The sequence below is a fragment of the Oryza brachyantha genome, chromosome 1 (assembly GCF_000231095.2).
Source record: "Oryza brachyantha chromosome 1, ObraRS2, whole genome shotgun sequence".
Classification (NCBI taxonomy): domain Eukaryota; kingdom Viridiplantae; phylum Streptophyta; class Magnoliopsida; order Poales; family Poaceae; genus Oryza; species Oryza brachyantha.
In genome coordinates this window covers 23,318,586-23,331,737 of record NC_023163.2, presented here as the reverse complement: position 1 = coordinate 23,331,737, position 13,152 = coordinate 23,318,586, and the positions used below count along the sequence as shown (strand labels likewise).

General features: G+C 45.5%; 1 protein-coding gene across 1 annotated transcript; it reads right to left on the bottom strand.

Moving 5' to 3' along the window:
* Positions 1-580: 580 nt before the first annotated feature.
* Positions 581-3,761, bottom strand: LOC102707442 (phosphatidylglycerophosphate phosphatase PTPMT2-like). The gene is made up of 6 exons (XM_006644615.3): positions 3,286-3,761; positions 2,560-2,682; positions 2,195-2,288; positions 1,544-1,626; positions 1,371-1,460; positions 581-1,265 (listed from the first exon to the last, which is right to left on the bottom strand). The coding sequence occupies exons 1-6, from the start codon at positions 3,517-3,519 to the stop codon at positions 864-866; spliced, it is 1,026 nt and encodes a 341-aa protein (XP_006644678.1). The 5' UTR covers positions 3,520-3,761; the 3' UTR covers positions 581-863.
* Between the last annotated feature and the right edge of the window lie 9,391 nt (positions 3,762-13,152).

Here is a 13,152-nt window from a genome sequence, read left to right as displayed (position 1 = left end):
GGAATGCAGATTGATTGCATGTATATTATAATTATCGTAGTTGCCACAGCTGTATGGAAAAATATATAATATTTAATATTTAACAATAAGCAAAGGAATGACAAACACAATACACGTTCTGCCGCACAATTGTTATCCTGCCATTTCTTCCCTAAATAAGCACTCCCAACCTCTTAACCTGAATAAGCAGATTGAAGATGGATAATGGAGCATGCAGATTGAGGTTTAACAATAGTTAAGTCTGCCGCTTCTTACCTAAATTTTTTTTAGAAAATGGATTAAAAACCCGGTCTCTACATGCCGCTTCTTACCTAAATAAGCACCCCAACCTCGAGTGCTCACTTCTAAGCAAATTCTCTATCCACCAACATGCTCCATAACTCCATTATCCATAAGAATCACAATTAGCAAAGCAGCCGCAGTATCCAGCATCCAGCCATAAGAAAAAGCTGTCCAGTTCAGAATTCAGAGACACAGACGCAAGAATGCAAGATTTTGACTAGTGCCAAGACTATGATGTGGCGATTGCCGAATAGCAGGAAACATTGTCTCCCCAAAAAAAGTAGCAGCAGACAAACAGTGACTTGGATCATGGACATCTTTTTTATTCCAATTAAAGAAACAACCATGATGTGAATCCCATGTTTTCAGGGAAAAACAAGACAATCCGCGCATTCACAACTCTACACTCTCCAAACTCCCTATGCACACATTTTCTTCCCGATGGCATTGCCATGATCAGAGAAAGTAGAAACATCACTGTTTCTACGATGCCTAACTGGCTAATTGCCTATTATTATCTACTATTATGTACCCTTGATTCACAGCATTGAAAACTGCATAAAGGCGCTGGTGGTTTATACCTAGCAGGCCCGAACCTCAGCAAACCGGCTTGGGGTTGGCTCACAATTGCTGGTAAGTTTCAGAGATCCAAACAGACATGATAGTCTTCTCATGATGGGTTTACGGCTGACTACTACTTCCACCGATACAACATCCTTCCTGGTACCGGCATAAGTATCATATCCCTCAAGGTCTGCTTCTGTTATGAGCACTGCGTCAGTGCATACTGTGGGACTGGTCGGCCTTGGTAACATTACTTGACAAAGGGGTAAACCACTATCTTCGTAATCAAGCTCCATAGAGTAGTAATCATCAATTTCTGTGTTAGTGATGCAGTCATCCCCGGCTTCTAGAAAATGGCCCAGGTTTGCACTCCGCATTGGAAGACACCCAGTGGTGAGGGTACTAAAAACGTTTACAGCCTGCACAATCATGTCATTTGCATGAAGCAGATTAGCAGCTGTAGGTTTATTAAGTAATAGTTTTCACTTGGACAAGATGCAATGACAAAAAAAAAGTCCCCACACCTGCCACTGCGATGGTGCCAAAAGCACTCTAGGCCTAATGGAACGGACATGATCCAATGCTGCTTCTGGACTCATGCTCTGATATTTAATCTGCAAAATAAGTAAGCTGCCATCAGCAAAATGGAGCAAAAAGATGTACAATACTGAGTTACTTTAATTATTGTTTAGCCTACCAAATAACACAAAACAATAGTGGTGCTACGGCCTCTTCCAGCTTTACAGTGAACATAAGTGTTGCCTCCTTCTGATGCATTGCCTGAAAAAAGTAGTAATTGTCTATTAGAAAATATCCATTCGAGGTCAATGAAAATTGTCTGCATAAATGACAGTGCTGAAAGAGTATACCAGCGGATTTCCTCTTTTTTGGTCAGCAGATATATTAATGATTTTACGTAATAATCGTGCATGGTATCATACAGCACCAGCTAACAGAACCTTGTCATCCCGTGGTGGGAAATGGAATGTGAATCAGAACATGTCGCTGCAACTTAAATTTGCATACATCTACTACACCAACAACTAACTGGCCAATGATAGCATGCCAAATTCCATATCCATTAGTTGGACACAGTCACACAGATATCACTTGCTTCGCAAAATCAAAGTTGGCTACAACTAGCTCGATTTCCCTAAATCTGACTTCACCAATCTGTAATCTAAATCGATGTTTCCATGCGGAAGAACAATATTTCACACTACAGCATAGCACAGGGGTAGAAAAATATCTAAGCGCAACAACACTAAGGACCATGTTCAACAAAAGTCATGAAGCCATGAACATTGACCACATTTAGGACTATGTTTCTTAAAGGGAATGAACTTACGGTGGATAAAATCTATGGCTCGACAAATATCCTGAAGGGCCGGTGCAAATAGGTAGTCTCTTGTGGGAATAACAAGGTGGTCGATCCCATGGGCCTGCAAAAGTAGGATGTTGTTACAGTCAGGATGGACTTGCATTGTTGGTTGCAAACGCGTAATAGACTGATCTAAAATCCTCTGGATCAATCACATGTATCAAACTGCGCTTTATAAGACATGGAGATTACTAACACAAGACTGCATCAAACAATCTCACAAGGACTAAATAATGGAGACCAAGTTTCATCTTCAAATTGCGTGGCATGTCGGGCTTGACAACTCAAAAGAAATTATGTGCTAGCTAGGAGCAAGTAATACAGAATTTTACCTGATATAAGGATGTCGGGACCAGTGTCTCATAGGGCTCATTCAATGTTACTACTCCCTGGACTCCGAGTTGCTTCAAACGTGGAACATCACTTGGGAAAGGAACAGCACCTAGCAAAACATACTGATGATGGAGATCGGACAAATCAGTCGATGACATCTTCATAGCGCAGACTCAATTAAGAGTACTAAATTGCAGTGTAACAGCTAAGAACGATAACTAGAGCCATGTCCACAAATCCCTCCAGCGATGACAAACGAAAGATCATAGAATAATATAATCTACATAAAAATTCACCGTAGAACAGGCCGAAACAACATTAACACTGAAAAAACAATTACTCAAATTTCTTGGCTAGCAGTAAAACAGAGCCTAAATCTAAATGGAACAACCGCATTAACAATCACTGCTCACGGGGAAGCGAAGGGTATTATCTTTCGCCGGCACTGGTAATGAAACACTTTAAGATTTAAAAAAAAATTCAAAGGCAGCCTTGCATTCACTTGTTACTGCGGCAGAGCTAAGCAGTCCCTGTATTATCCAGGCATAACAAAACCAACCAGTTTTCCAAAAAAAAAAAACACCCCCAAGTGAACAAATCCTACAGAGATAAGTCAACAACCACCTTAACAGTAACGAGTAAACCAAAAGCAAAGCCTATAATCGCAAGGCTTATACAGCTAATCACGCGACCCGAATTCAGACGCCAAGGGAAGGGGGCACCACCTGGTCGACTCGGTCCCACCACCGGAACTCCGCCTCGAACCGGTTGCGCAGCACGTTGTAGAGCAGCGTCGGGTAGAACAGCACCCTGGCGCCGGCGCCGACGAGCGCACGCTTCGCGCTCAGCCGCGCTACCACGCCGCCGACGCCGACGCTGGCCTCCTCCGCCTGCTGCTCCTCCTCCTCCTCCCCCTCCACCCGCACCCCGTCACACTCTCCCAGCTCGCTAATCCTCATGCCCCAACCCTAGCCGCCCAGACGCCTCCAGCGCTCCCTCGCCCTTCAGGAGACAGCAGATCCGCCGGGGCGCGGGAGAGAAAGCGCGCGGATCGGGAGGTGGTGGTGGTGCGGCGGCCTGTCCCGCGGGACGCGAGAAATGGGAAGAGCGCCGCGGTGTCTAAAACCTCGGTAGAGGCGGACGCGGAAACAGGTGGCAATTTTGCTGAATCGGAGAGGGGGAGACGGGTCTCGCCTCGCTGGTTTCGTGGGTTTTTGTTGGTGAGATGGAATTTATTGGTGGCGAGGAAAGAAGCGTGGGTGCGCTCTTCTCGTCAGGTCCTCGAACAGCTGCATAATTGTGCTCTTTGATGGTTGGACGGTTTGGTAGGTGCAACAACAAATCCTCAACGCTCAGCGTTTTGTTCATGCTGCATGGTACCTTTGAATTAAGAGGTTCATTTTCTAGGGTACATGTAAAAGATTTTGGTGTCCCACTTGCGTTAAGAGAAGAAAAATGAGTACCACATAATACAAATGTAGAATGGTATGGACAGATCGAAGAGTTTTTAGATATGTATAATAAGTATAGACAATTATTGTCTATTTAATATATACAGACAACTAAACAGATAAATTGTACATGTCCTTAGAGGTCCATATGCTCCATGAGTTAATATTTTTGAAGTTCTGGTATGCTACAAATTCAGTAACATTGTTTATGTACTGCAGTTACAATATAATGGAGTTCTTGCTCTCCTGGAATGAGCTGTTTAGTTTGTTCAATGAAAATATGCGATACATAAAATAGTTTGGAAGCAAGTGCACCTTTATGTTCTTGTTGTCTTAATAGCCGCTTTTGAAATATGAACTTTATTTTTTTTTATTTTTAGCATGGACTTTTGAACACACTTAAACTAAAATAGATGGAAGGTGTTGTGTAACACAAACATCTTGAGCGTGTGTGAGAAGGAGGATGGGAGAATGAAGATATTTGCTAACAAATTAATCTTGATGTGTGATCAATTTCTTATTCTCAACATTACCTTAAAAACAAACTCCTGCTTTTGAGCACTGAAATGGCAAATGGGACTAGAAACTATACACGTGTTAAAATAAACACACACATTTTTTATGGTTGATAAGGGGAGAGGTTAAGGATCATTGATATTGGAGAAATTCCCCTTATTATTCTAAGTTATGGTCAGTCTTGCTAGATAATCACCAGCAAACGACATATGAAGATGAACTCAAGGATGCGTACGTTTGGATTATATATTTTATGAAACATGCACTTACAATAAGTTCGTTTATATTTTCCGTCGTTTTGTGCAATGACACATTTTTTAAATAACCATACCATTAAAGTATTTTAGAGTAAATAAGTGACATGGCAACTACCAAAAGTTGTTTAGATAGCTACACCTTAGAGAATGTTAGACCAAATAAGGAGGAAAAAGGGTGGCAAGTCCATTTTGAGAGTGCAATTTAGAAAGCTACCTTGCAAATAGTAGTTAGAAAACAAAGGGCCATCATTGTATGGAAGTTTTAGGATGTAAACGTAAAAAGGCCTTATCACCAACTCCACACATGGAAAGCTCTCCCGGGTGTAAATGGGCAATGGCACTAAATTGCTAAACCACGTATAACCACGAAACATTTATAATATTTTCCTTTCCTTTACGCCGGCACTCAGCTACTCACATCAGGTTCTAATTTTTTTTAAAAAAAAGGATATGCAACAAATACCATTCATAAGCATCATATTATAAACAATACCCCCATGGATTGGTATTTCTAGCAGAAACATAGCAGTATCATTTAAAGGTAGCCTTTCTTGATGCGCTTGTCAATTATTTTTTGCTATATTTTCTCAAACAAAAAAAGGCAACTCACATCGTGCAGAAATCTCCTATCTAATCCCGGCCCTTTATTCCCAATCCAGGCAAATCGTCCCCCTGTGCCACGGCAAAACAGCTGTGCACCGTCAGATGTCGATCGGAGGGCCGGCATCAGACGCTCCGAGAAGAAGAAAGGCGGCCCGCGGCCGGCCACGAGGCCGCGCGCGTGATTGGATTGGACCGCGGCGAGCTGGCGTCGCCAGTGGCGTCAAGGCGACGTGCGCGTACGACCTGCCACCTCGCACGCGCCGTGGGGGCGGGCCGTCCCCCTCCGTCGTTCGTCGCGGCGTGCGTCGGGACTCGCGCTCAAAACTCGCCGTCTCTCTCCGACAAGCGGGCTGCCCGGCTCTGTTACACGCGGGCCCAGCTGAAAGGAGGCTCCGCAGCACTGGCCCCCGCCTGGGCGGTGTGAGTTGGAAGCATCCCGTTGGTGGCGGATGCCACCCGTGGGCCCGCGGCGGCTGATGTCCTCGGGAACCGTGACGGTATCCTTGGGCGCCAGGACCGGATGGGGGATTGGCTGGGTGGGGTGTGGGGCCCAGCGCACTCGCACGGGGTTTGACCATGTGGCCGCGTAGGAGTCGATGGATTGATCGGGCTACGAGCCTACGAGTACGACCACGCTAGTAGCCGCCGTGACGCGGCTGCAGTGCTCAGCTCAGCGGCTCGCCTGGGTGGCTGGGTGGCACCTCATCCGGGCCATCCGGCCCCACGCTTGCATAATTGGTCTGGAACAGCGATGACCCACACAGCTCCCTGATAGGTTTTGATGAGAAATAAATTAACACTCATACTGAATTACTCACGGGTTTTTGATCTCCAAACTTTTTTTCCCTGCCTCATCGAATGTTTGAATGACTATTAATAAAACTTACCTCATACTTTGAACTATTTTGCGAGACGAATCTATTGAGCCTAATTAGTCCATGATTCGCGAATGTGATGCTACAGTAAACATTTGATAACCGTAGATTAATTAGGTTTAAAAAATTTATCTAATAAAATAGTCTTTATTTATGCAATTAGTTTTGTTATCAGTCTATATTTAATACTCTTAAAGTAACGTCCAAACATCCGATGTGACAAGAGACTAAAAAAAATCACTGGATCCAAAAAACCACTCAGTACTTTTCATTGCACAGTTTATAGAACAGCTAACTCGATCAAACGATATATGAAACAGCTATTCACTGTGCAACTTTCATCGTACCATTTTTAAAGCTAAATAAAACATATAATTACTGCTAAAAGTTTGATTGCGTATAAAGTGTTTGATTGTACGAAACACATCAAGTCCCTCAATGCAAGTTTCACTGTGTTACCGATGAAAACTATGTTACCGATGACGTTTCATCGCCATAAAACTAATTCTCTTCTCATAGTTTCATACAAATATTCTCTTTTATACGGATGTGTCACTTAATTAATATGTTTGACACATCCATAAAACCTTCATTAAGACTGACTAAGGCCGTGGTGCCAACACAAACATGAGAGTTTCGAATCAAATGTTCTCGTCCTTCCCTATGTTAACTTTTATAAGCTAAATTTTAAATTTGTAGGATTTTGAGTTTTTTCATTGTATTTTATTTTCTGTTTTGTCTTTTAGATCACTAAGAACACGTATATAACAATTTTATTCATAATTATTTTTTATTTATAAATATATTGTTTGACTTTTTTACTTTTAAAAGTCAAATTATCACCGAAATATTTTACTGGCAGGAGACTACCGTAGCATGGCTTTGCGGCAATCACCTCATCTTTTGTTTTTTTATGTTTACAAGATAAAATTGAATTTTAAATTTTAAATCTAGACTTGGTTTTGCGATATTTTTGTTGTAGTTTATCTTTCAATTTTGGTTTTTATATCGCTATGAACACATATATAAACATTTTATTTGTATATTATTTTCTATTTTTTAAAAACCAAAAGATAAACTCCAATGACTGCAGTCGCAATCGCCTCCATACTGCAGGGTTCACACCGAGTGACATCACGCGCGCTCGTGCTTCATGAGTCATGGCTTCGTGCTATCTCTTGCGTTTTGAAGATTTCGGTGGTATTTAGATTGAGAAAATTTTTGGGACAAGTGTTACGTTAAATGTTGACCGGATACGGAATGTCGGAAGAGGTTTCGGACACGAATGAAAAAACGAATTTTACGGCTAGCCTAGAAACCGCGAGACGAATCTTTTTAGACTAATTAATCCATCATTAGCACATGTTGGTTAGTGTATCACTTATGGCTAATCATGGACTAATTAGGCTCAAAAGATTCGTCTCAAGATTTCTTCTGTAACTGTGCAATTAGTTTTTTGGTTCATATATGTTTAATGTTTTATTTAGGTGTCCAAAGATTCGATGCGATGTTTTTTTTAAAAAAATTTGGAAAATAAACAAGACCTTCGTGGCCTTTGCCTGTAGTCTTGTGGGATTGTCGCTTGTGGCTAGTGCGCAGTGCCCCATCCTTTTCCTACAAAGCTACGAATTCAGAGTACATACACGATGGTTCCTTACATTGGTCACATACACGATCGTTTTGGACATTGGTTGTGTGCCAACGAAAGAAAAAAAAAAGCTGAATAAGTTGGAAGTTGCCAAGTTAGAACATGTATAGAAAAAAGATTGTATGCCTTGTCTAGTTCATATATTTTAAAATATAAGTATTTCTATAATGTATATCTTGTATAATAATGTACATATTTCTATCATGTTCTCAATCACTTCATATCAAAACCATTCCTATTTTATTTCTAACTATTACGCCAAAAGAACTTTATTTTCACTCATCACACTCATATAAATACAAAAGCAAAATAATTATAATATCCTTCATTTTATCATATCCCAATACAATTGTATTATACTTTATCTATTTTTAATGTATTTATTTCTTGGTTTCATGAACTCCAATGCAGCGAATGCAGCGATTACTCAGAAACAAACTTATTTTGAGGAGAAAATCTAAAAAATGTCATTAGCAAACGTATGAGTTTAAGAAATGCTATTGACGAGCGCAGGTTCCACAAAATGCTATTATACTAATGACTTTGTCTGAGAAATGACATCGCCGTTAGAGTTCCGTCCATTTCTGTCGTTAAATTCATTGTTCATGCTATATTACTTAACAGAGAAATGCTGACAGAATCATAACGACAATGACATTTTCTAAACAAATTCGTTTATATAATGATATTTTGTAGAACTTACGCTCATTGATTGAATTTCTTAGAATTACATATTTATCAATAACATTTGTTAGGTTTCTCTATTTTGAGATAACTATAACAAGAAAAAAATTACCTTATTTTTAAACGAAGGTTTTTTTTTTGGGAACGAGTAGTAAAAGTCCGTTCTTTTGCATATATAGTACTCCGTACTTGATCATCTTTAACAGCAAATGTGGAGAGTTTTCTGTTGTTATATTTGTCGAGATAATACTTTACGATCTACTAGTACAGTTATACACGCTTGCCGCCGGATAAAAGCACATATTCTCCACATGTCATATTCAGATTCGGATTCCGCTCCAGCATCTGACGTGTACTCCACCGTGATAAGGGAGCAAAACCTACTCATACTCAAGCGTGATTCACGAGCCTGGAACTCACAAAGCATAAAGAAGCAGATATCATAACACTGGAGTGCGATAAAAACACTAAATTCTCCCATAACTAAGCTTAGTGGGTGTCCATTTCACGTACCCCTGAAGAAAAATGCATACTGCATTTTTAATTAATAAAATGAAAGAAAATGCAGTCATTTCGCACAAATCATCGCTGAATCGTGGAGCATAAACAGAATAATGGGCCGAAATGGATGTGAGGTTTTAAGTCCAGCCCTTAACATTAAAGGCCATCCAGTGGGCTCTTTTCCAAAGAGTTCTTTTCTCAAGGAAAAAGTCCACCAAAGATCCCTAAACTTAAAAGACAAGTCTGTTTTTCATCTGTTAATTGGAATATCGGAAATCTATACCCCTAATCTCACGCCCCAACCTGCCTGTCCCTGCCACCGCTTGGCCCCAGCTAGGCCTACCGTTGGGTATCCTTACCCGTTCCCCATACCCACATTCACATCAAACGAGTAGGGTATGGATCAAATTTTCTTTACCCATTAAAAATACAGAGGGTATGGGTATAACCACAAACTAAAAGGGTATGGGGATATTTCTGCCCGCTTTGTGCCCCATCATACCCGTCCCCAACCATGTCTTCGACAGCAGCGGCGAACTGGTGATGGCTTCGGCGGCGGCGGCTTCGGCGGTGGTGGAGAGTGAGGCAGCGGCACAATGCCATCCCCGTCGGTGATCCTGGGCGTTGAGGAGCAACAGTGACAAGGTATTGCTTGATCTACTCCTTTGATTTCTGGAATCTTTCCCCTTCTCAAACCCTAGTAACAATCAATAGAGAAAAACCAAATCTTTCCTGTGCTCTCAGCTATGGCATGATTCTAGTTCCAGATTTATGCTTGTGGTGGAGATTGATCGAATCTTTGATTTGATAATCCTTTGTTTCTGGTTTGCTCTTGTGGATGGGGGACAAGACAGTGAGAAAATAAAAAGATCTAGGATAGACGTTGCCATCTAATCCTTTTGTTTTGCTATAATAATTTTTTTCTTTTATTCTGTCAGATACTGTCACGCCCTGAGTTTTACCCTAGCCAAGAAATAATTAAATAATGCATTAAAAATAATTTATTAATTAAAGTTCAGGAGAAAACTCAGTGTAATAAATTAATTTAATTAATTGGAAGCTTTTCGGATATTCTAAAAATGTCCCGAAAGCATTTTAAATGATTAACAGGATTTATATTTGAACTGCAGTCAATAAAATTTGGTCTAATAAACTTAATAAAAATCGGCAAAATTGGAGGCAATTTCTTTTTTTTCCCTCCTTCCTTTTTCTTTTCTTTTTCCCTTCTCCTTTTTTTTCCTTTTTCCCTTTTCTTTTTCTCTTTTCCTTTTTCCTCTCCCTTGGCCGAACTCCACCTCCTCTCCTCCCTGTGCGATCCTCTCCTCCTCCTCTCCAAGCCATGCAGCCTCATCTCTATCTCCACCAAAAAATCAATTCCAATTAATTAGAATTCTAAATCTTATCTCTTTGAAACCTTATCTATTCCTTGTTAATAAGGGATGGATAACAAGATCTATCTCTAGCTTCCCCCTATAAATACCCCCTACACCCTTGCCTCTTTTCCCCGTCTCCCTCTCCCGTGCATCTCTAGTCGCCTCTTCCGCCTCCGCTATAGCTGTGCTGCCCCTATCCCAGCAGCTGCGCAGCAAGCCGCTAGCAGCCCTGCTGCATCCTGGTTTGCAGCACGTCGCCCTGGTCTCTCTCCACCAAATTTCAGGTTCGCATATATTTTATTCTTGCGAATCAATCTAAATTAATCTACCGTTTAATTGTTCAGGTTTTCTAGCCTAACAGCGAGGAACAACCGCAATCCGTCGCTGATCTCTCCACCAAACCTTAGGTTTGCATACGTTTTATTCATGCAAATCAATCTATCGTTAATCTACCGTTTAATTGCTGAGGTTTTCCAATCTATTAGCTAGCGTGAGATTGATCTACAGTATGAAATTCAATTTCTTACACGTAGATTGGTTTAACGTTAAAGTCGTCTAATTCTAGTTTAGCGAGTCGTTAAATCTCAATTTAACGGGTCGTTAAGTCCTGCCGTTGTTCCGCTAACAGTTCACGGTTTCACGTATCGGATCTAATTTGTCGTACGAATTTCTAATTCATGCATGATTTGGTTCTGTCGTGTGAATGCGTGCACTGTCTGCAATTTCCCGAGTCGTGTCCTAACCGGCGCTCAAAGTCTGCATCACCTCCCTCGGCCCACTCATTTTCCCTCTTCTCTCGGCCCAACAGCGCCGGCCCACTTCTCCCTTCCGGCCTGCTCTCCCTCCTCTCCTCCCTTCCCTCCCGCTGGGCCAGCCCAGTCCTTCACCCGGCCCAAGCCGCTTGCGCCCAAGTCCTCCACGCCTCCTCCCTTCCCGAGACACCGACAGGTGAGGCCACCTGTCGGGCACGTCATCCACCTCTCTGCTCACGTCCCCGCTGTGCCACACGGTGCGTGCGCCTCGCGCCCGTCCTTGGCCGCTGCTCCGCGTCGCCGTCACCGTCGCTCGGTCGCCTTGACCGCTAGCGCGCCGTCGCCGCTTGGCCGCTGCCGCGTCTCCCCGGCCACCGCCGGTCCCTCTTCGCCTTTGCTCGCCTCTGCACGCGCAGGTCGCCACCGCTGTCGGAGTGCGCCGCCTCTTCCCGAGCCCCTCCCCTTCCTCTCCTTGCCGCCGCCGCCCCGCTCTCGGGCCAGCGTCACCTCGCTGCGCCGTCCGCGTTGCGCCACTCCCCTGTCGCACACCACCGCTCTCAGCCGTCTCGCCGTGGCTCTCGTCGCGTCCCACCTCGCCGTGTCGTCGCGTCGCCGCTTCCCCTCCTTCCTCAACCCGGTGAGCCCATTCTCTCCTTCCTCCTCCCTCAACTCTCCCCGGCCATCGCCGGCCGTTGCTCGCGCAGCCGGCCTAGCGACGCCTCCCTCGCGTCGTTGCGCCGCCGTCGTGCGCGCGCACGCCATCGGTTCTCGCCTCCGCGTCGGTCGTCGTTCGCCACCCTCTGCCGAATGTCGCCGCCGTCGGTCGGCATCACCACCTCCCCGCGCCGAGCTGTCTTGGCTACTGCCTCGCCCGCGCTGGCTACGCTCATACCCGAGCTGTGCAGCCGCGCCGCCCGCAATCCGCGCACCTCGCCGTCGCGCTGAGCTGCATTGCCCCTCGCCTCACCGGTTGTGCCTCGCCCGTGCCGCCGCGTCGTCGGTCGAACCGCCGCTCCGCCCGCGCCGGCCCAACGGCTGCGCCGCAACTGCCGGGTGCCACCACCAGCCGTAATCCGCGCTGCCGCTAACCACCTCCCGCTTTCGCCGCGCCGCGTCCACCCTGGCCGCGCCAACGACCTCCCCGCCCTACGCGCAGTAGCCGCCACCTATAAATCCCCCTCTCCTCAAGCCGCCGCCGCCTTTATTCGCACGTCCCCGAGCCGTCGCTGCGCCATTGCCTCGCCGCCGCCAGTCGAGCTCGCGCCTCACCTCCGGTCGCCGTCGCGGAGCTGCATCATCACCCATTCCCGCTTGACGCCGACTCGCTGCCGCCCTTCGCGCCACCGGTGAGCATCCTCTTCCCCTCTCCCTCCTTTTTCTTCCCCTTCGATAGCCGCCGCCGGCGCATGTGCCGCTGCCATGCGCGTGCGCTGCTGTTCGCCGCCGATGCGCCACCTTGGCGTCGTCTCCCTTGCCGTCACCACAGCGGGCCCCCTCGGTCGTTGCCACCGCGCCGCGCGACGCCAAGCCGTCGTCGCGCCGACACCGCCGCCAGTCCCCGGCCGCCATCGCCACGGTTTCCCCTCCCTCCATCGTCCTCTGCCTCCCCGCGCACACGCCATGACGCCGAGCCGTCGTCGTGCACCGCTCCTCCCTCCTCTCCCCGTCGGATTCCTTTTCTCTTCTCGGCCGTTGCCGTCGCTGGCCGTTGTCCGTCGTGCCACCGCGCTAGCGCCACCGAGCGATCTCCATCGCCGCCGCCGATCTACCTCGTGCCGGCCGTCACCACCTGTCCTAGGCCCTCGCCGACTTGCCGCCGCCGTCCTCGTCGCCGGTAAGCCCTTGCTGTCCTCTCTATCCCTCTCTTTTCCTCTCCGCCCGTGGCCGCCGGAGCCGACGCCGCCGCCGCATTCTTGCGCGCTTCGGCCGTCT

What these genes read in the sequence shown, in the direction of transcription:
- LOC102707442 (XM_006644615.3), bottom strand. Translation starts at nt 3,519, where the DNA reads ATGAGGATTAGCGAGCTGGGAGAGTGTGACGGGGTGCGGGTGGAGGGG. An exon ending in GGTGGGACCGAGTCGACCAG is followed by an intron (nt 2,683 to 3,285) that starts GTGGTGCCCCCT and finishes CTCCATCATCAG; the next exon opens with TATGTTTTGCTAGGTGCTGT. An exon ending in AGCCATAGATTTTATCCACC is followed by an intron (nt 1,627 to 2,194) that starts GTAAGTTCATTC and finishes TACTTTTTTCAG; the next exon opens with GCAATGCATCAGAAGGAGGC.